This window comes from Paracoccidioides lutzii, assembly GCF_000150705.2.
Source record: "Paracoccidioides lutzii Pb01 unplaced genomic scaffold supercont2.14, whole genome shotgun sequence".
Classification (NCBI taxonomy): Eukaryota; Fungi; Ascomycota; class Eurotiomycetes; order Onygenales; family Ajellomycetaceae; genus Paracoccidioides; species Paracoccidioides lutzii.
The window spans coordinates 423061-448041 of NW_015440960.1; the positions used below are offsets into that span (position 1 = coordinate 423061).

At 45.8% G+C, this 24981-nt stretch overlaps 8 protein-coding genes across 8 annotated transcripts; 3 read left to right on the forward strand and 5 right to left on the reverse strand.

Annotated features, from left to right (window-relative positions):
• Positions 1–1468: 1468 nt before the first annotated feature.
• Positions 1469–3605, reverse strand: PAAG_05393 (hypothetical protein; the record flags this gene model as incomplete). The annotated part of the gene is made up of 6 exons (XM_015845563.1): positions 1469–1678; positions 1790–1916; positions 2082–2419; positions 2569–2635; positions 2890–2989; positions 3257–3605. The coding sequence occupies 6 exons, from the start codon at positions 3603–3605 to the stop codon at positions 1469–1471; spliced, it is 1191 nt and encodes a 396-aa protein (XP_015699789.1).
• Positions 3606–4209: 604 nt separating this feature from the next.
• PAAG_05394 (hypothetical protein) lies at positions 4210–4519 on the reverse strand (the record flags this gene model as incomplete). The annotated part of the gene is made up of 2 exons (XM_015845564.1): positions 4210–4422; positions 4481–4519. The coding sequence occupies 2 exons, from the start codon at positions 4517–4519 to the stop codon at positions 4210–4212; spliced, it is 252 nt and encodes an 83-aa protein (XP_015699790.1).
• A 3004-nt stretch (positions 4520–7523) lies between these two features.
• On the reverse strand, positions 7524–7988 carry PAAG_12032 (hypothetical protein; the record flags this gene model as incomplete). Its single annotated transcript, XM_015847576.1, has 1 exon — positions 7524–7988. The coding sequence occupies one exon, from the start codon at positions 7986–7988 to the stop codon at positions 7524–7526; it is 465 nt and encodes a 154-aa protein (XP_015702801.1).
• Positions 7989–8221: 233 nt separating this feature from the next.
• Positions 8222–9484, forward strand: PAAG_05395 (methyltransferase; the record flags this gene model as incomplete). The annotated part of the gene is made up of 2 exons (XM_002792620.2): positions 8222–8325; positions 8527–9484. 2 exons carry the CDS (start codon positions 8222–8224, stop codon positions 9482–9484), a joined length of 1062 nt encoding a protein of 353 aa, XP_002792666.1.
• A 2017-nt stretch (positions 9485–11501) lies between these two features.
• Positions 11502–13241, reverse strand: PAAG_05396 (Set1 complex component swd1; the record flags this gene model as incomplete). The annotated part of the gene is made up of 5 exons (XM_002792621.1): positions 11502–12609; positions 12681–12821; positions 12877–12965; positions 13039–13100; positions 13172–13241. The coding sequence occupies 5 exons, from the start codon at positions 13239–13241 to the stop codon at positions 11502–11504; spliced, it is 1470 nt and encodes a 489-aa protein (XP_002792667.1).
• Positions 13242–14211: 970 nt separating this feature from the next.
• Positions 14212–19669, forward strand: PAAG_05397 (DNA-directed RNA polymerase II subunit RPB1; the record flags this gene model as incomplete). The annotated part of the gene is made up of 4 exons (XM_015845565.1): positions 14212–14340; positions 14440–14596; positions 14657–14727; positions 14798–19669. The coding sequence occupies 4 exons, from the start codon at positions 14212–14214 to the stop codon at positions 19667–19669; spliced, it is 5229 nt and encodes a 1742-aa protein (XP_015699791.1).
• Positions 19670–21193: 1524 nt separating this feature from the next.
• Positions 21194–22096, forward strand: PAAG_05398 (hypothetical protein; the record flags this gene model as incomplete). Its single annotated transcript, XM_002792623.1, has 1 exon — positions 21194–22096. One exon carries the CDS (start codon positions 21194–21196, stop codon positions 22094–22096), a length of 903 nt encoding a protein of 300 aa, XP_002792669.1.
• A 403-nt stretch (positions 22097–22499) lies between these two features.
• On the reverse strand, positions 22500–24725 carry PAAG_05399 (hypothetical protein; the record flags this gene model as incomplete). The annotated part of the gene is made up of 9 exons (XM_015845566.1): positions 22500–22742; positions 22848–22952; positions 23041–23129; positions 23254–23429; positions 23563–23607; positions 23677–23808; positions 24074–24163; positions 24284–24516; positions 24624–24725. 9 exons carry the CDS (start codon positions 24723–24725, stop codon positions 22500–22502), a joined length of 1215 nt encoding a protein of 404 aa, XP_015699792.1.
• Between the last annotated feature and the right edge of the window lie 256 nt (positions 24726–24981).

Below are 24981 nucleotides of genomic sequence, written 5' to 3' on the forward strand. Positions count from 1 at the left end.
GGATGGGTGATTATGACATGGTAGTGAGTGTTTTCAGAAATCATAATAATAAATGATGAGATGAACAGTTCCAATATATTGCAACAATGGATTCTCCGTATACCACCGTCAGTGATGAACGAAGTGGGATATGTAATTTTGTGAACCCTGCTGTTCTGATTTGGTGGGTTACATCGAATCGCCCACCTATTTTCCACACACGCACCTCTCATATACGCCTCCGTACTTCGCCATTATCCACATAAATTTGGAAGAAGTTTACGGCAGCACTCCAATATGCACGAGAACTTGGCACCCGTAGAGGTTTTTTTTTTTTAAAAAAAAGTAGCACATCCTTTCTATTTCCACGTCACAGAAATAATTCTTTTACCCTTCAAGGATTACCCTTACAGGTGACTTACACACGATTACTGGGTGGGGAGAACGGGGATTCTGTTCGGGCCCTCTCTTCCGTAATCTGACCTCTCCCATAAAAGTGGACTGGTTGGTAACTACCTATTGAATTTGCAATATCTTACATAATAACCCAGCCCATCGTCCAGCTACAGGCGCCACGTAAATATTCAAGGGATTGATTGAGGTGTACAAACATCCTGAGGTGTTCATATACTTAAAGGCGACAACCTCCAATACCACAGAGCAAGGACATCACATTTTTTTTCATAGGTAGCATGCTCATGCGTTACATCGGGGTATCGATGCATTTATGTGCCCGTAATCAGCGTGTATGCAGATATGCTACTGGGAGGAGAATATCATTTTCCAATTTGGACATTTTGGATTCCCTGGATCTTAGAAATCCTCTCCTTATTTCATGTTTAATTCCATCACGCAACTCGAGCATTAGAAGGAGATAAGAGAGCGGATGATGATACACAAGTTACTCCATCCTCCGTCGACGTACTTAGATTAGTTTATCCCTTCAGCATTAGTGGGGTGATTAGACGCAGAAACTACTCATGGTAGGCCAGCGTGTTTGCTAAACATGCGTGTGTTAATTTAATTTTTAATTTTTATTTTTATTTTGTTTTTTTAAATTGTTAAGATATGACTGCAGCTCGTATTTTCATTTTGCCAGGGTTTATTTGAGAATGGGAGGGTTGCTGTTTAAGGGGATGAGGGCCGAAATATTTGCAGGAAGCCAGTAATAACAATCAGAGTAAAATCATGGTTTGTCTAAAATTTGAAGACAGGTATTTTTTACCCTGGGTAATCAAACCCTTTTTTAGAATCTCTTCTTCTCTGTTGTCCTTTTCTCATTTGTCATTTATTTTACAGGTGAAAGGGCAATGAAAAAAATAACCTTCATCTCCCGCTGTCAGCCGCAGATGGGACAATGAAGAGCGAACGGAATTTAGACCACGTTTTTATTTGCTGCGCAAAAGCCAAATGTGCATCTCGATTAAAACCAACTTTTATTGAAAGGGCAAAGCGTAGCAGGACGCATGCAGAGAAGTTGGGTGAGAACTTAATATGGTTTGAATCCCCGCTCTTTTTGCCGTTTCTCTTTACGAACTTTGGCTTTCGATCGATGACTTTTCGTTCGCGCCATGTCTTCCTGCGTAGTGTGCTTGCTGGGAACTTCCGATGGTGAATGCCTGACTTCTTCCTGGTCTCTCTCGTTGAGCTTCCACGCACGGACGTGCCCGTCTTCTCCGCAGGTGAAAATCGTTTTTGACTGTGGATTTGTTTTGGTTGTTAGAATCAGATTCCAGCAGCGTGACAAGAGTGCACGGGAAAATACGGATAACAGAAATGTGAATGAAACAAAAGAGTTCATTCTACACACATTATCATCAAGCAATACTGATCGAATAATTTCTTCACCATGGGCCCCCGGCATTATCCACCTCTTGGAGAGGTCGAGGTCATATTTGGCTGACGAGATCAAGGGTGTGAGGTCGAACCGTTGTTCACTTGGATAAATAATCAGCACAAAATTCGACATAGTTCCTCCACACAAAGAAAATGAGGGGGGAATGAATATTCTGTGAGGAAGCACAGACAAAAGATCCTGTGTGCAGTGCTCGTGAGGGTATCAAGAAAGGAAAAAGAAAATTCAAGGGGAACCGGATTCAAACCTCGTTTTCCCGGAGGCCACAAATGTACCCCCATGTCCATTAAGAACCTGCACAACATAATCATTTTGTAGTACAGGACGGAGATCACCAAACTGGATAGCTGCGGGATCTGGGGCGTTCTCGCTGGGATTGTTCAAAGGGTGGATTGAGAAGACCTCGTCATGACTTAGGGCGAAGATGGCCTGTTCATCCAGGAAACCAGCTCGATGGATCGACCCATGATTAACGACCTGTAGAATGGCGTCGTCTTCGTCCGAAATGGTTGTGTCATAGATGTTGACTAGTCCGTCTGTGCTTCCCGATAGGAGGATATTATGTCGAGTAGGGTGAAATTGCAACTACTAATGGATCAGTAGGGGAGGGGGGGAAATCGAGGGGGATTTGTAAATGTTTTGCTGCCAACAGCAGACCCCAGAACGAACGTAAAAGGGGAAACGAAAAGATATCAGTGGTTGAATGACAAAACACGGGAGCAAAGTTAAATTACCTCAGTTATATCATCGTTGTGGCTCTCCGTGTATTGCAAACGGGGCTGTCCAGTAGATCTTATGTCCCTGAAAATGGTTGGTTAATCTATACGAGACAGAGTGCGTGTATTATGCAATAAATGGGTAGGAGGGGTTCGTGCAGCATATATCCTTTACACCAAACCGCCACAGCAATGACAACGTAAAAATCCATGATTTGATACAGGTTTATTCTGGGGGGAGGTAACAAGGAACTGATAATAGCCCAATTCTCCCCTGAAGCTGTGGCTACCTCAGCCTCGAAGGACAAGGGTTCAGTACAGTGAACCTAACTAACTTACCAAAATATCACTGAGGATTGTGATGACACAAATTCGGTGCCAGCGACAATTGTGCATGGATCTAGGCTACAGGCAAGTGCGGTGATAGGTGCCGACTTATCTGCAGAAGGTATTGATCAGCGCTATATCAAGTGTCAAGTGTTTGAATGTCTGCTGAACGTTGAAGTTTCTCATGGGTTGAGATAGTTAAAAAACGGTAGCTATAACCCCCCCTCCAAAAAAAAAAAAAAAAAAAAAAAAAAAAAAAAAATTGAAGCGGCAGAGAACTAATCCTCATGGAGTATCGAGTGCTAGGGGTTAGGACATGGGAGAAACGGGTGCTAAGAACGGTGCCTAGGCATGAGTTGTTAAATTATCGTTGTTTTACCTGCAGTGATTTTTACGGCTGCATCTGTCCTCTTATTCCTGACATCCCACAGCTTTATCGTCCCATCTCTACCCGAAGTAGCAATCAGGTTCTTCCCTCCAAACGTGGTGGTATGGACCTCACAAACGCAAGTCACCCCGCCACCTCGACCGGGATGGATGTTTTCGAAAATCCCGTCAGGAAGGATGTTTAATGTCTGGCGATCAAAGCGCCGTAGCGAGTTATCCGATGAAATCGCGACCAACGCATCATCACCACTCTGACACAAAGAGTAGATGTAGCTTCCAGCAGGAAGGGAGAGAGATGACTGGCCTTTCTGGTGCAATAGTTGCTGTGATGGGGAGGCCATTTGACATCACACCATTCAAGACTCGAATAATCCGTTCAATATATCCAGGCTGGCATGAACTTTGTCTGTTGATTGATAGCTGGGATAGGGGTTGATTGTCACATATAATGATCACCTGACTGGAAGGGCAAAAAAAAAAAAAAAAAAAAAAATTGGTCTTTTTGGTTTTTCTCGAGTCAGTCCACACAATGCAGCCGAAGCTCTAGGCGCTGTTGGATTTCTCAGCCCGAGGGAACTGTATTAATATTGCTGGAAGGTCACAAATTCTCCCATGATATAGCTGAGTTAACATGCAAGCATCCCGTACTCCGTACAAGATACCTCTTAACAGTCTCACCGGTTGACATTATTACTTGGGCACAGCACGTTATGCATGTGTTCCATGTAATGTAAATGTACGTAATCATACCGCATATACGGTTTCGCTACCGTTCATACAGCGGTAATGTAAGTTTGGACGAAAGTTTCCCTGGGTTGGAGCGTATCGTTGAAGGAAACGGCGATACCTAGCTGTATTAATGAATCAATCCGGAGTATCGAACCGAGTACTGGTAATCAGAATGTTTGGCACAAACCTCTGCAGGTTCAATGAACCATGAGCTGGTTAGCCAGGGCGCTGGGGCCATTGGCGGTCCGCTGCATTTAGCGTTGATTGGTGATCCGACACGTTGGGACGGAAAGCCACCCAGCAAGCGAGTTTCTCACTGATAGCCAATGTGGAGACCCCTGCCAACCAGCCAAGGCTATCGGTTTGAGTAGATTCGTTAAACGCAGCGTTGGATGGATTGCGGTTGTGCGCCTTGGACAAAGTACCGGTCTGTATATAATGTACCGAGGTTTTAATACAGTTGTACTCTACGATCAGTGGGGCGTACCAAGAGGTATTGATGGCTGGGGATCGCCGATTTATCCATCTTCCTGGTGATGTCAATCAGCACAACCTCAACCTCAACTTAACTTCTTTCATCGTGACCTCCATCATTTCTTCTCCTTCGAAGGGCAGAGGGAAGACGAGTTGATTGGATGGTAATGACGGCCATATCATCCACAACCTCCGTACCTCTGTCATTCCAAGCGATGCTGCGAGAAGATTGTCCTCCATCCAGAAGAGGGTTAACCCCACACTATCGCCCTAAGTGTTGCAATGGCTTGTAACCTTGTTAGCAACAATAAAACTAGACCACCATGTCTGATGGACTCTATCTTTGAGAAGAGTACACAAAATACCACAAAGGTCCTCCTCCGCGATGCAAGGAAGAGGTTCTACCATTTTCTAATCACAGCCGAAATACTGGGGAACATTGGTGGTTGAAGAATCGTATTAGCGGCTGATCTCTAGCATTCATTTGGTCTTTAATTTTTTTCCCCTAAGGGGGTGGTGATAGACGAGAAGAAAGCTCGAGCAAGGGAAATATTAACTGTGTCAGTGCCGTACCTGGCCTCTCTCTTCTCTTGTCAATCATAATGCACGGCTGGGGACCGTGGTATTGTTCTTTCGAATTTGTTTAACAAGGCTCCCACAGGCTTTCATGAGACAATTAAAAGTGAGCAGAAGCATGGCTAGAGACTCGAATGATTATCATACGCGCCAGCCAGCGGGCGTTTTCCACGCTATATAACCCACTTCACAAAATCGGCGCAATTCAGAGAAACTTACAATAATTTAAGTTAATATCCCCGGAATTGATACGTCAACATTCACTGCTCTTAGAAACCAGGGTACTTGGGTCAGGTGCCCAAGCCAAGTCACAAGAGCTGGTAAAGTTCTGTGAGATGGTTGAATCTCTCATATTGGGAGGCCCAGCTAGCTATCTAATATACACTATATCACGTGCGGTGGGGCGGCAGCCCGGGGCCACATATGCCCAACATGTTCACTGCTAGCTTCACGAGAGAAACTTACTATAATAAATAACATGGCAACAGACACCATGTTTTTGTGAAATATCGGAACTCAAACGGTCGCAACACCCTCCAGAGTTACTCCAAATGTACTCCTGTTCATAGATATGTGTTCTTGCCAGTGCATACATCACAACTTATTCCTAGCCAAATTCCTGCCCCCGAAAGCTGAAGATAGAAACGCTGTCAGACTACAACTATTGGAGAATATGCATGATCGTCGTTTGGGCGAAGGGGCGTTTTGACTTCCGGCAAGACCCACTAATCCACAGTTAGCAGTCAGTGCACCAAATTCTATGCATGTTGGACTGGAGGTCAAGTTTCCATAGTATTGGGCAGTGCTTCTTCCGAACCACCTGGGCAAAACTTTGGCATTCAAGCCTCTGGAAGGGTTGACAGAGTCGAGAAGTCAAAGGCACAGTTCATATATGGTTGCCTGAAAAAATGAACCCTGCTGGATGTGGCAGCCACTCTTGAGGTCGGGGAATGTTCGAGCGGCGGCCTTTTTTCTTTTTTCTTTTTTCTTTTTTCTTTTTCTTTTTCTTTTTTCTTTTTCTTTTTTCTTTTTCTTTTTCTTTTTTCTTTTTCTTTTTCTTTTTTTTTTTTTTTTTTTTTCCAGAGCTCGAAATTCAACGGGACCACCATGTTCCCCTGTTTGGGCAATGGATTTCAGTCCCTCAACGCGCATTCCGCTCAATGATATGTTGATAGCGGTTACAGTTGATCATGGTTTTAAAAAAGGTCGAATGTGGTTTATAGGTTATGCCCACTTTTTTAAAACCATAATCAACTCCATCTAAAATAAATATCCGGGGCAGGTAGATTGGGGTTAGGGTTAGGGTTAGGGTTATTTTAAGGTTAAGGACCGGAGAAATAATGTTAAATCACTGCCTTAGTTGCAGAGAGAGGGTAAGGTATGGCTCCCACGCCGGATGTTTTTCCAGCCGAATTTCAAAAACCACGTTCAACTGTCAGTCCCGAGGACTGCATATATGCTGCTGCCCCTTTGGCGTACTAGCTGTATCATCCTGTATACATGCCTACATGCCCAACCCCAACAGAGAAAATCAAGCGGAGGTGTGGTGACATAACTTTACCAGCGTCAACCAATGACCACTCCACCGGGATTTTGGATGGGGGCCACTGCGCTGATATGATACATAACTGCATGTGAAAGGCTGGCGGGCGGGTGATGTTTCTGTCTTCCTCGTTGATAGTGGCAGCAAACTGCGGCTGCTCACACTGTTAGAGATTTTGTTCCGGCCAAATACGTCAGCCAATCGCTTCCCTGAGAAGTTGCTAATGCATGCAATACACTGACCTAAATCGCGTTAGTCACCTCCTTGCGGTAGTTAGTTAAACAATGACTCAAAAATGATATGAATCAATTCCCTCTTGGTAAAATTAGTTTGTTCTGGTTCTCATTCGCAGCAGATATCAATTTCCTGGGGAAACATTAAAATAATAATAATAATAATAATAATAATAATAATAATAATAATAATTGGTTCGTTCTCCGATTTGCTTCGCTTCTGGTGTTAGGATGACGGTGGGGATTTGTGCATTAGCGAAAAAAAGGACGGGCTATTGATACCCCAGACCCGGATAATTGTGAGAGTTCTCGCTTGTTTCTGGATGTTGGCTGCCTCGTGCCATTGTGTGGGGAGGGATGCAGGAATTCTTCTCTCCCTCCAAATGAGATTTTACGTATTAGAATATATTGTTGAAATTGACCACGGTTCGCAGGATCCATGGACTACATAGCTAATTCCGCGCTGTCAGGCTCAACCCCTGACCGAACCTATGTGTATCGTCTCCATCACTCTCTTATCACCAATCCTGGAATAATTTCATCGTGCATCTGGTTTGGAATCCTGGCCTCATGGTTGTGATAACAAAGCCTCTCCTTAATGCCAAGTTTGTCAATGAGAGCAGGTGTTTTCTCGATCGTCTTCATAAATCGGTGTCAGCTAAGATGCCTTCAACATTTCGATTCTTCCTCCAGGCCTCCTCCCCCTATTGTCTTCCCTCCTGGCTCCTGGCTGCCCTCTCCTGGTTTATTCGCCAATCCTCCGCGGCCTCTTCCCTGCTCACTCTCCTTCTCCTGGCGGGGCCGTCCCCACCCGGGCTGTCCAGTATAATACTACGTACCATACAGAACCATACGATACCTTCCATGTAGCCCAAAGCTGGTTCCATCTGTACGGTCTGTCCCGTAACCTGTACCAAGCCGTACCGCGTGCCATCGTTCCATCCCCATCCCACCCTTTTCTCGCTGCATATTTCTACCAGGCGACTGCGTGTGATTATCCTCTCCCGCCAGCCACTCGCCCAGTTGCCCAAGGACCATCCAATTGGCACCCTCTGTCTCGGCTCTTGTTCCAATTTCTGTCCCTCCAACTTATCCTCGTCCCAAGCAGTGCTGCGACAACTCCTCTGCACGCGTCCCCATAACGCTGGCGATGCTGTGCTGTTCCCCATTCTTCTCTGCACCACAGTAAATGATAATAGATATATTGATGCTCCATGTGTGGTTTAGAGTCAACACAGTCTTCCCTTTCACCCTTGCTTTGATCGGCTTCTTCTCCTCTCCGGTCACACCCTCTTTCCGTGGGTCGTTTGCATTCCAGGGAACTTGTTGAGATCCCGTTTGACATACCAACTATCCTTATCTCATTGGACGGTAGTTACCCGGCCACCCCAGCAAAACTATCATGGACCTTTCCACCCTCACCGATCTCGCACCACAAAGGCAGACCCATAGAAAAGGCGCCTTCCCCTCTCCACAACATGAAACACTCGGAAATGTTACTTCTGCGTATGTTCTATCAGTTTTGGGTATCCTTCCGTTTTCTTGGTGTTTTCTTTCTTTTTAAACCCTTGTCGTCCTAACCGTTTCCCGCGGTGGGGTAAATGTATATAAACTGCTTATCCACAGTTGCCAGGTGCCTGTGTGATTTGGTGATTATATTGGTTGGGCTTTTATCTGCATTACTGACAAGCGCTTTGTTGGACATAGACACATGGATCAGAACCCGAACGGGAATGCCAGCTACGAGGAGAACGGACGGCAGTATCACGAGTTTCGCCGAGGTATATATATGTATCCGTGCGATGAGGCAGAGCAGGATCGCTTGGATATTTTCCATAGAATGCTTTTAGCGGCTCGTAGGACTCTGCATTCTGTTCCAATCAGCAATGCCTTACCGCCCATGAGCAATTTAAGGAGTGGCCCGCCAATAGCTGTCGATCAAGGCCCTCGAATACTAGATCTTGGCTGTGGAACGGGAATATGGGCATTGGATATGGCCGCTCAATACCCGCATGCGTACGTTCTAGGAATAGACCTAACTGCGATGCAGCCTCGTGAGCGTCCGCCGAATTGTAACTTTCTGGCCCCTCGAGATTTCGAGAGTCCTTGGAGTTTTGGGGAGGAGCCATGGGATATGATTCATCTCCAGATGGGCTGTGGAAGTGTGTCGAATTGGCCTAGTTTATACCAGAAGGTTATACAGCACCTTCGTCCTGGGACTGGATATTTCGAACAGGTGGAAGTCGACTTTGAACCGCGTTGCCATGACGGGCTTCCTCCTGACCAGCCACTTACTCGATGGTACAAAAACCTAAAAGACGCAACAAATGAGGCGAACCGACCGATCGCACATAACCGCAGCACCACCCATATGTTGAAAGAAGCAGGCTTTGTGGACACGAAGCACGATATGGTTGGCCTACCGCTGAACACGTGGCCCGATGATAAGTACGAAAAAGACGTTGGGAAATGGCATAGTTTTGCCTTCTCGAAGAGCATATATGCTCTCATTTTGGCCCCTCTCTTCCGTGTAAAACATTGGACGGTCGAAGAAATAGATTCTTTAGCCCAAGAAGTAAGAACACAGTTGTTTGATAAACAGCACCGGATGTACAATCTCTTGCATGTATATACTGCCAGGCGGCCAGACAACCCAGTCCGATAACATATACTTTTTTTTCCCACATTGTTTCCCCCCCATTTTGCAGGTAGTTCTTATACACCTTCCTTCAGCACGAGCAAGTTTGACCACGCGCAACTCTTGCTCTACAGACATTTGGCGCACGACGTTCCGAACTTGCCATCTTTCTTGTTCAACAGTCCTTGCCGTCTCGAAACAGCGGAGGCCTTCCGACCCTTTATTAGCACAGAAACTGAGATGGCCCTTGAGAAGTCGGTGGTCTGCCGGGCTCGTTATCAAATTCGAAACACTATGCATCTCTCGATATCTGAGAAGAATCCGGAATATTGGACGGGGACACACAATGCCAAAATAATTGCAGCCTGAAATTTCTCTCGCTTTGGTCAACTCGACGTCTAAGCAAGATTAACGATTTGTCCGATATATACAAAACACAATAATTGCCCGCCGACCAACATTGTGCGATAACGAATTTCCCTTTACTTCTTCTGTGACTTGCATGGGAAATATGTTGTTCCTCATCCGTCCCCAAAACACGAGACATTTTCTCATACCCTTTTCATACGAGTTTTGACCCCAAAAAAAAAAATTGGCTCTTATTTACTTCTTGTGCCCTGAACTTTTTCCATTTCCGTCGTCCTTCCGTTGGGCCTAGCTCTCCCAACTTTATCCTCTAACGCTATTTTTATGCAGCTTCCCCTTCCCATGTTCTGGGCATGAGCAACATAAATTTGTTTTTATGATGATACACACATAGATCGGTTTGGGAAAACAGCAAAGGTGACAGGGAAAAAATAGTTACATGATTTTTTGTTTATATTTTTGCTTGTGTCACTGCTTTGTGTTATCTCTCTCTCTCTCTTTTTTCGTTTTCTTGTTTCATAAGCTGTAGATGGGATCTTGATATTCATCATATCTCTATATGGCAGCACTTTTCTTACGATGATTTGATCTACTTTCTATATCATTTAATCTCTTTTTATTCTTCAAACATAGCATAGCTTGCACATAAATGTATATAGTTCATCCCTCATTCTATAATTCCTCTCTGGCATCCATCCTGTTTAGTGAAGTATATTCATCGACTTACCATACGTCTTCTAATTTATTCCCTTGCATGTACAAAACAATATGATTAAAATTCTTCAAAACTGGTTAAAAAGAAGTCTCTCATACCCAATGCCATTTCTATTTATCTTTCCAAACCCTCCATTCAAGGAAGAGAAGCCAGAACAACAGAGCAAACTTCCATCTGTTCCTTTATTTAGCCCTCCTCTTCTTCTTCCCCCCCATTTTTTTTTTCTTTTTTTTTTTTTTCCTTTTGTTTTTAAAATACTTAGTATTGCGTTTCGTTTTTCTTTGTTCAATTGGCTTTCCGGTTCCCATTTTGTCGGGCGCTAAGCGATAACTAGTTATTGGCCGGTTAAAATTTGCCTCGATTCCTCTCACTTGTTTTCACACAGCGTTTTAAAATCTGTAACGAAGCGAAAGTGCTCAGACTTCGCTTTTCCATATTCTATCGTTTCCCTCCTGTCTACTTTTTGCTTTTTGGTTGTTGAGTAAGGTAAAGACGTAGTTTCAAGAGCTGGGCGAGATGAATTTTATTATTGCCCGCATATTATTTATGGGAAATTTGAAATCAAATCTGCTGCTTTGAAATTGTTATCTCGAGCCGTAGGACCCCCCGTCTCGATCCGGTGTTGGGGCTTCAGTTCAAGAAGTGCCAAGCAAAGTGAAATATTTATATATAACGATATATATATTCCATGTCTTCTCAGAAAGTGGGAAAAGAAGACTAAAGCTGTTTCAATATTATGAATGTGACTTGTACATGTAAAAGGGCTCCCAATTATACTATTTGCCCTTAATGTTACAGATACTGGTCAATGTGACAAATGTAAAGAATTCAACAATAATCATCAAAGTTATCAACGCCTATTTAAACTCCGGATCGCTAATTGATATAAGGTAGATGTGCATGCATAGACCCTTTGTCTAGAGTCGTTCATGGTACACCATGATTCTAATTATTTCCTTCTCCCTACTTTCGTCGACCCTTATTCTGACCCCCCCGGCCCGCCCCAGTATTCGTAACAGCAGCAAGGCCATTTTCACCACCATTACTACCACCAGTATTATTATTAACCGAATCTTTCCAAGCACCGGGACTTCTTCTCCGCATCGTACCAGGCCCCACAGCTACAATGTCATCCTCGCTTTCGCTATCACTTATATCGAGTAAGACAGGCATGCGGAAAGCATGTAATGCACCCCCATCTTCCTCTTCTTCGCCCTTAACCGGCTCAATGGTTAAAACATCCGGCTCCTCGTCTTCCAAATCTAGACGACGCTGATGCACTTCCTCTGCGGGGTGGATGTCATATTCATCCTCGCGCTCAACGTACGCGACATTCTCTTCTACCTCGGCGAAATCCGGCGCTAGGGCAGACCATTTTTGCGGGCTCACTATTGACCATGTATATATACATCCGGACTCGAGACCGCAGGCTGCCACCATTGGACGGCTGGGGTGCCATTCCACTACACCAAGCTCCTCTTTGGGGCCCTCGAGTATCTTAACGAGAGAGCCATGGCTACGTTCCCAGACGTAGATGTCGTGGTTCATGAAGGTGGAAGCCGTGACGAATTCCCCCGTGCATGAGAAAGCGACGTGATTCCAGCTAAGGCGGTTGACTACGTCTTGGAATTTGTGTTCAACCTCGAGTTTTATGGCGGAGGGATCGAGGCTGACGCCTAGCTGGGACAGGTCGGGCATGATTATTGTGCGGATAACGCGGTCGGAGCTGTTAACGAGCAGATCACGGCCGTTATTGGCAAGGCGGAGGAGGATAATGACACCGTTACAAAGCCTGGTTGAGTGAATTGTGGTGCACGTTTGAGTTTCGATGATGTTGATCCAGCCCTTGGAGGTGCCTGAGATAATGTGGTTACCTAATGCGGTGAAGATAGTAACACAGGTTGAATGTTTCGCGTCCTGTGCGGCTTGTTTTGCGGCCACTGCTGGGTTTGAGTCTTCGGAGAGCTGGGGTCGAAGGGGAGCGGATGGTAGGATGCGCTTAACTGGCCGTGGAGAGGATATATCGACGAGAACTGGCTGCTCTTCAAATAGCGATGCGACAAAGAGCCAGCTACGAGGCATGTGTGTTAGAACAAAAGCTAATTCTTGGGAGAAATGTGGGATATGGGGCGGATCGCATACTGGTTAAATGGGTGGAGTTCTGCAATGTATACGGGGGCTTCGAATCTGACAGTTCGCACGCGGGTGCCATCTTTCATATCCCACAACACACACTTCCAGTCTTGCGAGGAACTGAGCAAATATCTACCGTCTCTTGACCAGCTGTTGCGCGTTAGGTTCCATTGGAGCCTCCCATTTGAACAAAAGATTACCATACCTTAGTGATTGAATCTGTTTGCTGTGCCCCCGTAGCTTTCGTGCTACACCATTGGTCTCCACGTCGAATACAACGACGGTGCCATCTACCTAAACTCAGAGTTTAGTTGCATGGCGCATGTGGTTGGTTTTTATATCAGGTTCTTATATCAGAGATGCTCACCCGTCCAGAGGCCAGGAAGTCACCCTTACGATTGAATCTTAAACATGTAGCATGTCCACTGCCTATAGAGGGGTATATTATTAGACTAATAGTGCAATATATGAGAAACAATTTTTGAGGTATAAGAACACACGTAGGTTGCCTGTCAGGGCATCTGGATAGTCTTGCGCGAGGACGAAAGGGTCGATTAGGGCGAGATTCATGGTGGGTCGTGGTTTGAATATTGGCAATATGAACACGAAATCATCGAGGGAATTTGGTCAACCAGGACAAGGATACAGCCTGCGAGTAACTGGGCTGTTGAGGGGTTTTCCTCGCCGGCGTCATTGTTGGCGGCAGTAATTCAATAAGTTGTTTTGGTTGACGCCCGTTGATGTTGGTGGGGATTCTCACGGCCCTCCGATTGAGCTTATCTAATGCTCCTGATGGTTTGAGAGGTGCAAAATTTACGGCGCTAGTCCCAAAACAGCGTAGTCTAACTAGAAAAGTACTAAAACGCATCCAAACTACTTGCGCTGTATCTTAAATGAGTCATCTCCTGCCAAGACAAGCGCATTTGCCACTCCGAAGGTGGGTAAGGGCAATGCCAAGATATCATGTTACAGGCTAGCGTGGGTGGGTAATAGTTGGGCCGGTCGCTAGCGCAGAAGATGCGGCTCTGGAAAAAACTCAGGCTAAAGTGCAAGGGCTAAGTGAGAGGCAACTCTCAACAACAAGCAACACAACCTCCTTTCATCATCCATTCATCATCCAGACATCACCCCCAGCCATCAACACCACCAGGAGATATCGTGTTCTGCATCGCGGTATCCCTTTTGACGTCTCCTGATACTTTATTTTCAACGACTACCCTCTTTTCTGCCTGGAAATCACGTTCGAAGTGTGTTGCACGGGTCGAAGGCGCCCTCGCGGCAGGGTCTGCCAAAAGGCCGGCGAAGGCCAGCCATCACGGTCCTTTTCATCACCAGAGTGGTCGTTTTGATGATTCCTAGCATTTGACTCTGCTGTCTTCTGCACTACTTTTCTCGTGGAGGACGGGTTTCACACTGCTCAGTCGACTATTAACCACCTAGCAACCGTTATCTTCAACCCGTGTTGCTATTTTCCTCACCTCACCCGTTGTCAACTTCCTTCCCCCTTCAAACTTCTTCACGTTTGTCATCCACCGCAACCATGGCATCTGTCAAATTCCCCTATTCCAAGGCGCAGCTGCGCACGATAAAGGAGATTCAGTTTGGTCTTCTCTCCCCTGAGGAGATCAAGCGGATGAGTGTGGTCCATGTGGAGTATCCAGAGACTATGGTTGGTGCACCTGCAAATGTTTTTTTTTTTATATTTTTTATATTTTTTATTTGGAATTGTTTCTGGGACCTGCAGAACTAATGGGAGCTGCTCAAACAGGACGAGCAACGGCAACGCCCCCGTGAGAAAGGTCTGAATGATCCACGTCTCGGTACCATTGACCGTAATTGGCGCTGTGCCACTTGTGAAGAAGGAATAAATGACTGCCCTGGGCATTTTGGTCATATCGAGCTTTCCACACCTGTTTTCCATATTGGTGAGGCTTATGTGAAGTCTTAACTGCACTTGGACTACCTAAAGCTAACGCCTGCAACAGGTTTCCTGACTAAGATCAAGAAACTGTTGGAAACTGTTTGCCATAACTGTGGAAAGATCAAGGCCAATACGGTTAGTCATCCCTGATGGGGATGGCAGATCTCAAGCTACCACTCATTGCTGACACTTTTCACCAATTCAGAACGACCAGAAGTATTTGGAAGCGCTCCGTTTCCGCGATCCGAAGAGACGCTTTGATGCGATCTGGAGACTATCTAAAGACGTCCTAATCTGCGAAGCTGATCCTACCCCAGATGATGACGACCCTTTCTCGAAAGAAGCTTCGAAGCCTGTGCGCTCCCACGGTGGTTGCGGAAATATGCAGCCACAAATCCGAAAAGAGGGTATTAGTTTGGTTGGAACTTGGAAGCCTAACAAGAATCGCGATATGATGGACGACATGGATATCCAACAGCCCGAGAAGCGACAAATTACGCCACAGATGGCGTTGAATATATTCAGGAATATTTCTGAAGAGGATGTTCGTTTGATGGGATTGAGCAACGATTATGCGAGACCTGAATGGATGATCATCACCGTTCTCCCAGTCCCTCCTCCACCAGTCCGTCCTAGTGTTCTCGTAGGTGGAAGTGGAAGCGGTCAGCGCGGAGAGGATGATTTGACATATAAACTGGCTGAGATCGTACGTGCGAATCAGAATGTTACCAGATGCGAACAGGAAGGCTCTCCTGAGCACGTGGTGCGAGAATTTGAGTCCCTGCTGCAGTACCATGTCGCCACGTATATGGACAATGATATTGCCGGACAGCCACAAGCAATGCAAAAGTCAAATCGACCTGTCAAGGCCATACGCGGCCGTCTGAAGGGGAAGGAAGGTCGTCTGCGTCAGAACTTGATGGGAAAACGTGTTGATTTTTCGGCTCGTACTGTTATTACGGGTGATCCGAATCTGTCCTTGGACGAAGTCGGAGTTCCTATCAGCATTGCGCAGACTTTGACCTACCCCGAGGTCGTCACTCCTTTCAACATTGCTAAATTAGGGGAGCTTGTTGACAATGGCCCGGATATTCATCCAGGAGCCCGTTACGTTATTCGCAGCACCGGTGAGCGCATTGACTTGCGCCATCACAAAGGTGGAGGAGGAAGAAACTTCTTACAGTATGGATGGAGAGTGGAGCGCCACATCGTAGACGGGGATGTGATCCTTTTCAATCGGCAACCGTCTTTGCACAAAGAATCTATGATGGCTCACCGCGTCCGCGTAATGCCTTACTCGACATTCCGCCTGAACTTGTCCGTCACTACCCCTTACAACGCCGATTTCGATGGTGACGAAATGAACTTGCACGTTCCGCAAAGCGAAGAAGCTCGTGCTGAGCTCAGTCAACTGTGCATGGTGCCTTTACAAATAGTATCCCCCCAACGTAATGGTCCGTTGATGGGCATTGTACAGGATACCCTTTGTGGAATCTACAAGATTTGTCGACGTGACGTTTTCCTTTCAAAGGAGCAGGTAATGAACATTTTGCTTTGGGTCCCAGACTGGGATGGTGTAATTCCTCAACCAGCTATTTTGAAACCCAGACCAAGATGGACTGGGAAACAGCTTATTAGCATGGTTCTTCCCCCTGGTCTAAATCTTCTTCGAGTTGATCGTGATCGGGCTCCCCGTTCGGAGAAATTCTCACCACCTGCTGATGGTGGAGTGTTGGTACACGGAGGCGAGCTTATGTACGGAATGTTTTCCAAGAAAACGGTTGGAGCAACTGGTGGGGGTATCATCCATACTATTTTCAATGAGTATGGCCCCGAAACGGCGATGAACTTCTTTAATGGCGCTCAAACTGTCGTCAACTACTGGCTACTTCACCATGGCTTCAGTATTGGAATTGGTGACACGATTCCTGATCTTCCTACGATCCAAAAAATTGAAAACGCAGTTCGTGTGAGAAAGGAGGAAGTTGATGAGATCACAGCCAGCGCAACGGATAATACTCTCGAGCCCCTTCCAGGTATGAATGTCCGTGAGACATTCGAGAGTAAGGTGTCCCGCGCTCTGAACAATGCCCGTGATGAGGCTGGAACGGAGACAGAAAAGAGCTTCAAGGACTTGAACAACGCTGTCCAAATGGCGCGTTCTGGTTCAAAAGGTTCGATTATCAATATTTCTCAAATGACTGCTGTTGTTGGCCAGCAATCCGTCGAAGGAAAACGTATTCCGTTCGGTTTCAAGTACCGTACCTTGCCGCATTTCACGAAGGACGATTATTCGCCAGAATCTCGAGGATTTGTTGAGAACTCGTATCTCCGAGGCCTCACTCCCACCGAGTTCTTTTTCCATGCCATGGCTGGTCGTGAGGGTCTCATTGATACTGCTGTTAAAACAGCTGAAACTGGGTACATCCAGCGGAAGCTTGTTAAGGCTCTTGAGGAGGTCATGGTTAAATATGACGGTACCGTTCGTAACTCACTCGGTGATGTGGTTCAGTTTCTGTACGGAGAGGATGGTCTAGATGGAGCGCATATTGAGAATCAGCGCGTCGATATTATTAAATGCTCAGACGAAAAGTTCCGTGAGAGATTCCGAGTTGATCTGATGGATCCTGAAAGAACTCTCTCACCGAATGTGTTAGAGCAAGCCACTGAAATTGCTGGCGATATCGAAGTCCAGACGTACCTTGATGAGGAATGGGAACAACTTTTGAAGGACCGAGCTTTCATGCGAGCCGCGGCCAAGGAAGATGACGAGATGATGCAATTGCCAATTAATGTGCAGCGAATTCTTGAGTCCGCTAAAACGATATTTAGAATTCGTGAAGGCGCAATTAGTGATTTGCATCCGGCGGAGGTCATTCCTCAAGTTAGAGCACTGCTGGATCGCCTTGTCGTTGTCCGTGGTGACGATGTAATCTCTCGTGAAGCTCAAGAAAGCGCTACTTTACTGTTTAAGGCTCAGCTCCGCTCCCGCCTTGCATTCCGGAGACTTGTCACGGAATACTCGCTTAACAAACTCGCCTTCCAACACGTATTAGGAGCCATCGAAAATCGATTCTCCAGAGCTATGGCAAATCCAGGTGAAATGGTGGGCGTTTTGGCGGCACAGTCAATTGGAGAGCCGGCAACGCAGATGACCTTGAATACCTTCCATTTTGCTGGTGTGTCGTCCAAGAACGTTACCCTCGGTGTACCGCGTCTCAAGGAAATTCTCAATGTGGCTACGCATATCAAGACTCCCTCCATGACAGTCTATCAAGATTCTAGTCGCGCAATGGACAAGGAATCTGCCAAGCAATTACGTAGTGTTGTTGAACATACAAGCTTGAGATCTGTTACTGAAGCAACGGAGATCTACTACGACCCTGACATTCAATCTACTGTGATTGAAGCGGATCGTGACATGGTTGAATCGTATTTCATTATCCCTGAAGATGTCGCAGATGATTCAAGCCGTCAATCCAAATGGCTACTCAGAATTATTCTGAGCCGACCGAAGCTTCTCGATAAAAATCTTACTGTCCAAGACGTCGCAATGAGGATAAAAGACGCATATCCTCAAGACATTGCAGTTATCTTCAGTGATAATAATGCTGATGAGCAGGTTATTCGTATCCGTCAAATCCAGGACACAAAGCAAGATGACGATGATGATACCGAGTATGATGTGACTCTGAAGAAGTTGGAAGGCCATTTGCTTGATACGCTTACTCTACGAGGTGTGGCGGGTATTGAACGTGCATTCATTAACGAGAAATCTCGAGTTCGCGTCTTAGAAGATGGATCTCTGCATCAAAGCAGTGAAGACCCCCTGTGTAAAGAGTGGGTTCTCGAAACCAGCGGGTCAGCGCTTGGCGAAGTCTTGACTATCCCTGGAGTGGATACAACTCGCACATATTCCAATCAGTTCGTTGAGATTCTTGAAGTATTTGGTATCGAAGCTACTCGAACCGCCCTATTGCGAGAGTTGACGCAGGTGCTCGCCTTCGATGGTTCATATGTCAATCACCGTCATTTGGCCCTCCTTGTCGATGTCATGACTTCGAGAGGTTTCCTTATGGCCGTCACTAGGCATGGTATCAATCGTGCTGATACTGGCGCTTTGATGAGATGTTCTTTCGAGGAAACAGTGGAAATTCTACTTGATGCCGCTGCATTTGCTGAGTTGGATGACTGTCGTGGTGTATCTGAGAATCTGATTTTGGGCCAAATGGCCCCAGCTGGTACCGGAGAGTTTGATGTTTACCTGGATCAGAATATGCTCATGGGAGTTGTTTCCAGCAACGCAGGGCTGATGACCGCGGATGGCAAAGGTCTTCTCGGAGATGGAGCTGCAACACCTTACGATAGCAACTCCCCACTACAGGACAACATGTATATCGGCACACCAGACCCTGACTCCGCTTTCTCTCCCATCAGACAAGCTGGATCGGAGACACCTGCAGGATTCACCGAATATCAAGCCCCTGGATTTAGCGGTGGCTTCAGTCCTCACGGCGCGAGAAGTCCCGGTGGAGGCTACTCTCCTAGCAGTCCATTCAATACCAGTCCAACTTCTCCTCGCTACTCGCCCTCATCTGGATACTCCCCAACTTCTCCTGGCATGAGCATCACGAGCCCCAGATTCATGTCCTCCCCTGGATTTTCGCCGGCAAGTCCCGTTTTTGCACCCACGTCACCAGCCTACTCCCCAACTTCTCCTGGCTATCAGCAATCGCCAACTTCGCCATCATATTCTCCTACATCTCCTGGTTTTTCTCCTACGTCACCAAATTACAGTCCAACATCACCAAGTTTCAGTCCTGCCTCGCCTGCATTCAGTCCTACTTCTCCCAGCTACAGTCCTACAAGCCCTGCGCTTGGAGGATCGACTGGAAGACATTTATCTCCTACTTCTCCCACCTCGCCCAAATATACCCCCACTTCTCCTGGTTGGTCCCCAACCAGCCCAGAAACCTACTCACCCACTTCTCCGAACTTCTCAGGCTCGCCAACTTCACCTGGTGGACCAACTTCTCCTGGTTACAGCCCGACTTCCCCAACCTTTAGTCCTACGTAAGTTGTTTATTCCTTGAAAGCCACTGAAATATATCACTAACACTTTTATTTTTAGATCCCCTCACCAGTAGACTCGACATTATTCTTTCCTGAGAGGTTTTCCCATTTACCTTTTTTCTTTTCGCGATGGTCTTCCCTATTCCCGCACATCGCTGTATTATTACTTCATGTCAACTAGCACTTGCATACCGAAAAAACAAAACCACTCTATCCAGCATGGCTGGGTTTTCTATCAGGCGGTTGGTTATTTCTTTTTAACAATCTGGCGTTTTCCCTGTGGGGTGTATTTACTTTTAAGCCTTCTGTTCTCTTTTAGCCTGATTGGTTGTTCTTTCCCTCGCCTTTTCAAACCCAAAGTCGTATTCTTTTCTGGGCAAAATGGTGTTTCGCAACGCTTTGATCCGAGGATGCAAGAAAGGAAGGGAAGACAAAAATGTGCAAAAAACAGAAAAAGAAGAAAAGAAAAAAGAAAGGAAAATAAAGACTGAAATAATCCCTAGATGATTCAGCACCCACGCACATAATGTAGCCCGATGCTGGAGTTGCTTTCTGCTATTTTGTGTCGTTGCTTTGCCAAAAAGGAAAAAAAAAAAAAAAAAAAAACATTCAAATTTCTTTCTTTTTCGGCTCTTTGTATGCAGATTAGCTAAGATGGATAGGAGGAAATGCAAGAGCAAATTTGCGGGATACCCGTGTATATTTTCGCACCTTTCTATTCAATTTGATCAATGACACGAAGATTCTGTGACAAGATGAGTAAGATTAAAATGTTTAGTTAACTAGTTAGTGGATACTGCGAATAAAATACTTAATAAGGTTTTGTAAGGTTTTTTGATCTTCACACCTTTACAAGTCAATTAATTAACTATAGCTTTAGTTATAGTTATTTAAGTAAAAGCAGCCAACGTATTTTATAATAAACTTAAAATATAAATCTGAGAGCTAGGAAGAAGTGAAAGAAGGAAAAACTGCATATGTATACAACTACAGAAGGGATACTAACTGCTTTACGAAGGATAAGCTAGGGCTGCTAGAGCTCACAAAGAAAAGGGATTGAGGATTTAAATCTGAAGACTCGAGAGTGAAGACCTCCAACCTGCCGCAAATGCAATAAAGCTGAACTTAACACAGTGATTACAGACTAAGGGTCAATCCTATAACATATATACATTTGGACTTGTCAAAATTTGAATGAAGGGTGGCGGGAAGGTGACCGAGGCGGGAAGAGAGACGTTTAACTTACTAGTTAGTTAACTAGCCAGCTGATAGCTGACTAAGCAATCACTACGATAATTTTCATCCAAGAACGAGAGAACAATAACAACACAGTCAAATGTATTACGAGCATGATAGCCACGATCTCAAATAAGCTAATAGGGGCCATCGTTCTATTTAATACCTCTTTCCCCAATTGGTTTGCTCACCACTCCTGGTAGACCTAGGCACCAGGCACCATAGCTTACCCGAACCTCATTATTCCTCTTCCTCATACATCATTGAGTATATCATACATGAGCAACCACCTATGGATGCCCGCGCATATCTTTTTAGCCAAGGGTGGCCAGGCCCTGGCAACCCACTTAACCCAACTCGCCGCCCCGGCCCTCATGGTGGCCTCGGCCTTACCAAACCTATCCTCATCTCACGAAAGAAGAACACACACGGACTCGGGAAGAAGACCACTCATGATTATACGAACCAGTGGTGGCTGCGCGGATTTGAGGCTGCTCTGAAGGGTGTTGGCGATGATGGGAGTGCGACGCCTAGTTCTGATGGATCTGGCTTTGGCGCGAGTGGGACGAGCGAGTTGTATCGTTTTTTTGTCAAAGGGGAGGGCCTGGAGGGGACGATTAATAGGATAGTGGGTAAGGATGTTAAGGGGAAGGAGGAGATGAGGAGGGTTGGGGGGGATTCTGTTGGTTCCGGAGAAGGGGGGAAGAAAAGGAAAAGGAAGCAAAGGAATGAGACAGAGGATGCTGAGGAGAGGGGAGAAGAGAGAGCGTTAATGAAGGAAACTAGCCGGAAAAAGAGGAAGAGGGATGGGGAGCGTCCTTTCGAGGGAGGAAATGCTGGTGATGGAGTGGTGGCGGTGGAATCTATAGAGAAGAGGAGGCGGAGTAAGAAGGAGAAGAAGGAGAATGAGAAGGAAAAAGATCCCACCAAATTAGAGGGAATTACAGTGGATAAGCCTGCAGATAAAAGGAAACGAAAGAAGTGGGAAAAACTGGGACCTTCGGAGTCCGGTTCTCCTGCAGTTGGAGAAGAAGGGATTATTGAAGAGGCTGATGAGGATGCCGTGTATGATAAGAATGCACGGAAGAAACAGAAGGAGCAGAAGGAGGAGGCACAGCGGGGATCACAACGCATGGAGAAAGAATCAAGGAAGAACGGGAGGAAATGTGGGAAGAAATTCCGTGATACGAAGTGATAAACTATGGATAGTTTTATCGAAAAATTACTTGGCTTTCTATAGGCTTTTATATACGCCTCGATGCCACCGGGGCTCGAGAACTGTTGCGGAGGTCCAAAACTCAGACGGGACATCTTCCGGTTGATGGATGAAGCACACTGAGAAAGGTAATCTGAGGCCCAAGAAGGATTTGAATTTCACTGTGGCTGAAAGCCTGCCATAGGGGACTGGAGATTTCATGCGGCCTGTTTAAACGGATGCTGCACATACAATTTTGGTTCGGAATTTTTGGTATGATATTATATTTTGGTTGTGTTATATTGCACTGTGTGAACATGAGATCTCATGATACTGTCCCCCATGCGCTAGGCGTTTGTTCGTCACTTTCTATCGACTAGCAGATAGCGAGAAGGAGAAACCACTAACCCACCGCAGGCAGTCTGCCCGGCTTATTAGATAGAATCCACGGCCTTTGCTCCCAGAAATCATCCTTAATAATGTCCATATGTTTGACAACAATTGTAGCCTTTTTCTGTATTTTCCGTAGTCTTGCTAATTGAGATTTGGTCATTTCGGTCGGTGGTATCTCTTCTCCAGTTTCTGACTCGACCTCATTAGATCCATCGCCAGCCTTTTCCTCCTCCGTTTGGGGTTGTATTTCGTACTGTATCGCAAATAAGTGTGCAATCTAAATAGCGTTTGATTCGATTTTTGACATCCAAACGGGTATTTTGGGGCAAAAAAAAAAAAAAAAAAAGACAACGCTTACGTCTCTGAATACCACACTCCCTTTTCTATACATTTCCGGCTCGTTATTATAATTTATGCCGAATCTTGAGAATAGGATCTCATTTTTTTCACCGGATACCGTCCCCTGATTTTCTTCTTTGTAAGTAATCTTCCAGAACTACAGCCTTCCGCCAGCGGTAAGCACAAAATGTGGAGTCTTTCGTTCTACAAACCTGTAACTCCTTCTCTGCTTCTGTATTACTTATCCCACCCCGCAAAATCATATTCCAGAAAGTAGTGTTGTAAAGGTTATTTATATGGCCTACAGGGGATGCCAAACCGTCGTTAGTCGGGGCATCTCTCCCGTTAGTGCCAACCCGATTCAGTAAGAAAAGGTAGAATAAAACAGAATTAAAACGTTAAATATTCATAAACGGAGGACATACAGTCAGCTTGTCTCCAGCTCATATAGTCCCTCAAATTCCTCACACTCGGATACTGGACGGCCCTACCGTCAAATGTCGGTAAAAATCCTGGCTCCAGTGGTGCAGAAGGGAAGAACGATGACCAGTTATATATGTAATGAGCGGTAAATGTTGACACAATTGTAGTTACGAGCTTGCTGTCGATGCGAAGAAGGGTAGGTTAAAAATGATCCAATGCGTTCTACACAGAGCAGCTCCCGCCTAGGCGAGGTGGAGAGCGCAGAGGGAGAGCTGGGAATGTGCAAAGTTCAGCTTTAATAAACAACTTACCTGCCTCTCCGCTCAAATAACTGACAATTCCGGTGGAAAACAAAGCTTCTCAGACACATAAATCAATTTCACGACCTCGCAGTAAATCAGTCGCTATTCCTAGAGGAAAGTCACCTATATTCATCGCTAACGCCGTACGCAATGATTAAGTCGGGCAGATCTTTCATAACGGCACATGCAGCGGTATTCATAAGATTGAGAGCCCGTTCATCGTTGGGTTTTTGGAAATGGTAACGGCCAGAAAACCTGAAGAGGGGTGGGTTAGCGTGAGAAGAAAATTAACGATCACTCTCAAGCCGGAAAGAGGATAAAATAAACGACGGATATAACATGATTACAGTCAGAGAGGAAGTCTGCGTCTATCAGCAGCACTCCATTCCATGGAATAAGGAGGCGTTGTTGGATACTTTGCAGTGCTCCAGCTCGTGGCCTCCTATTCTACAGCGTCCAGGTGTATGAGCAAACAAAGCGGAATAAATGATAAGAAAATCACAAAATCGGAAACGCATACCTATGGAAGCCTCGTCCATCAATCCGGACGACAATCCAAGTATTTGGAAGAAGATTGTCATCCTGTTCAAATGCCTTCACATATTCGTACCTGGGGGGAGGGCGAGGGGGAGTTTTGTTAACAACTTCAAGCAATTATCAATTTTCATCTTTGAGATACAGGGGGACGATGATTACTTTGAGTTTGCCATCATATCATATAGATGTATACAGGAGGTTTGGAGAGGGAGGAGAACCAATGTGCAATCCCGTCTTCAATATTCCTAGGGACCTACGCAGTTGATCCAGGTCTTCATTTGCAGAGAGGCGGCGAATGGGTAAACACCCCTGGGCGGTGAAGATTCTGCCACCATTCAAATAGTTATCTCCCGCCCAATGACAGACAGCGCGAGAAGCGAACGCTACAACGATTTTGAGCTTCGAGCGACCGCTAAGGTATGAAGGCTTACGATTCCGTTTCAGTCAGCTCCATGGGTTGTAGAGTATGATTACACTAATCTTTCCGCAGGTGCTGTGTCATGTGAGACTACCACCGGCAAAAGATGACAAACGGCACTTCTTCTGACACCGAATTTTAGCTGCCCGCTTCGTGGTGAAACCTGACCTGGATCACGTAGATGGCCATCTTCTTCGAGCCCTGATCGAAAGACCATCCTATGCCAGGGCTGATATCTGCTGGGAAGCGCGACCTGCATCCTATTTTTATCTTTGCAAATAGCACGAAGCTCTTCTTGTCTGCCTACATATCTTGCTTGCGATGTGGGTCATACAATGGCTTCAATTATTTAGGAATGTATGCGCCTAGTTGATGCCCTGATACTCTGAAATGTGGGACCATATGATTTGATCCTATTTCCAGCCACTTCCACATTCTGCTTGTCATCGACAAACATGCATAAGAAGCCTTTC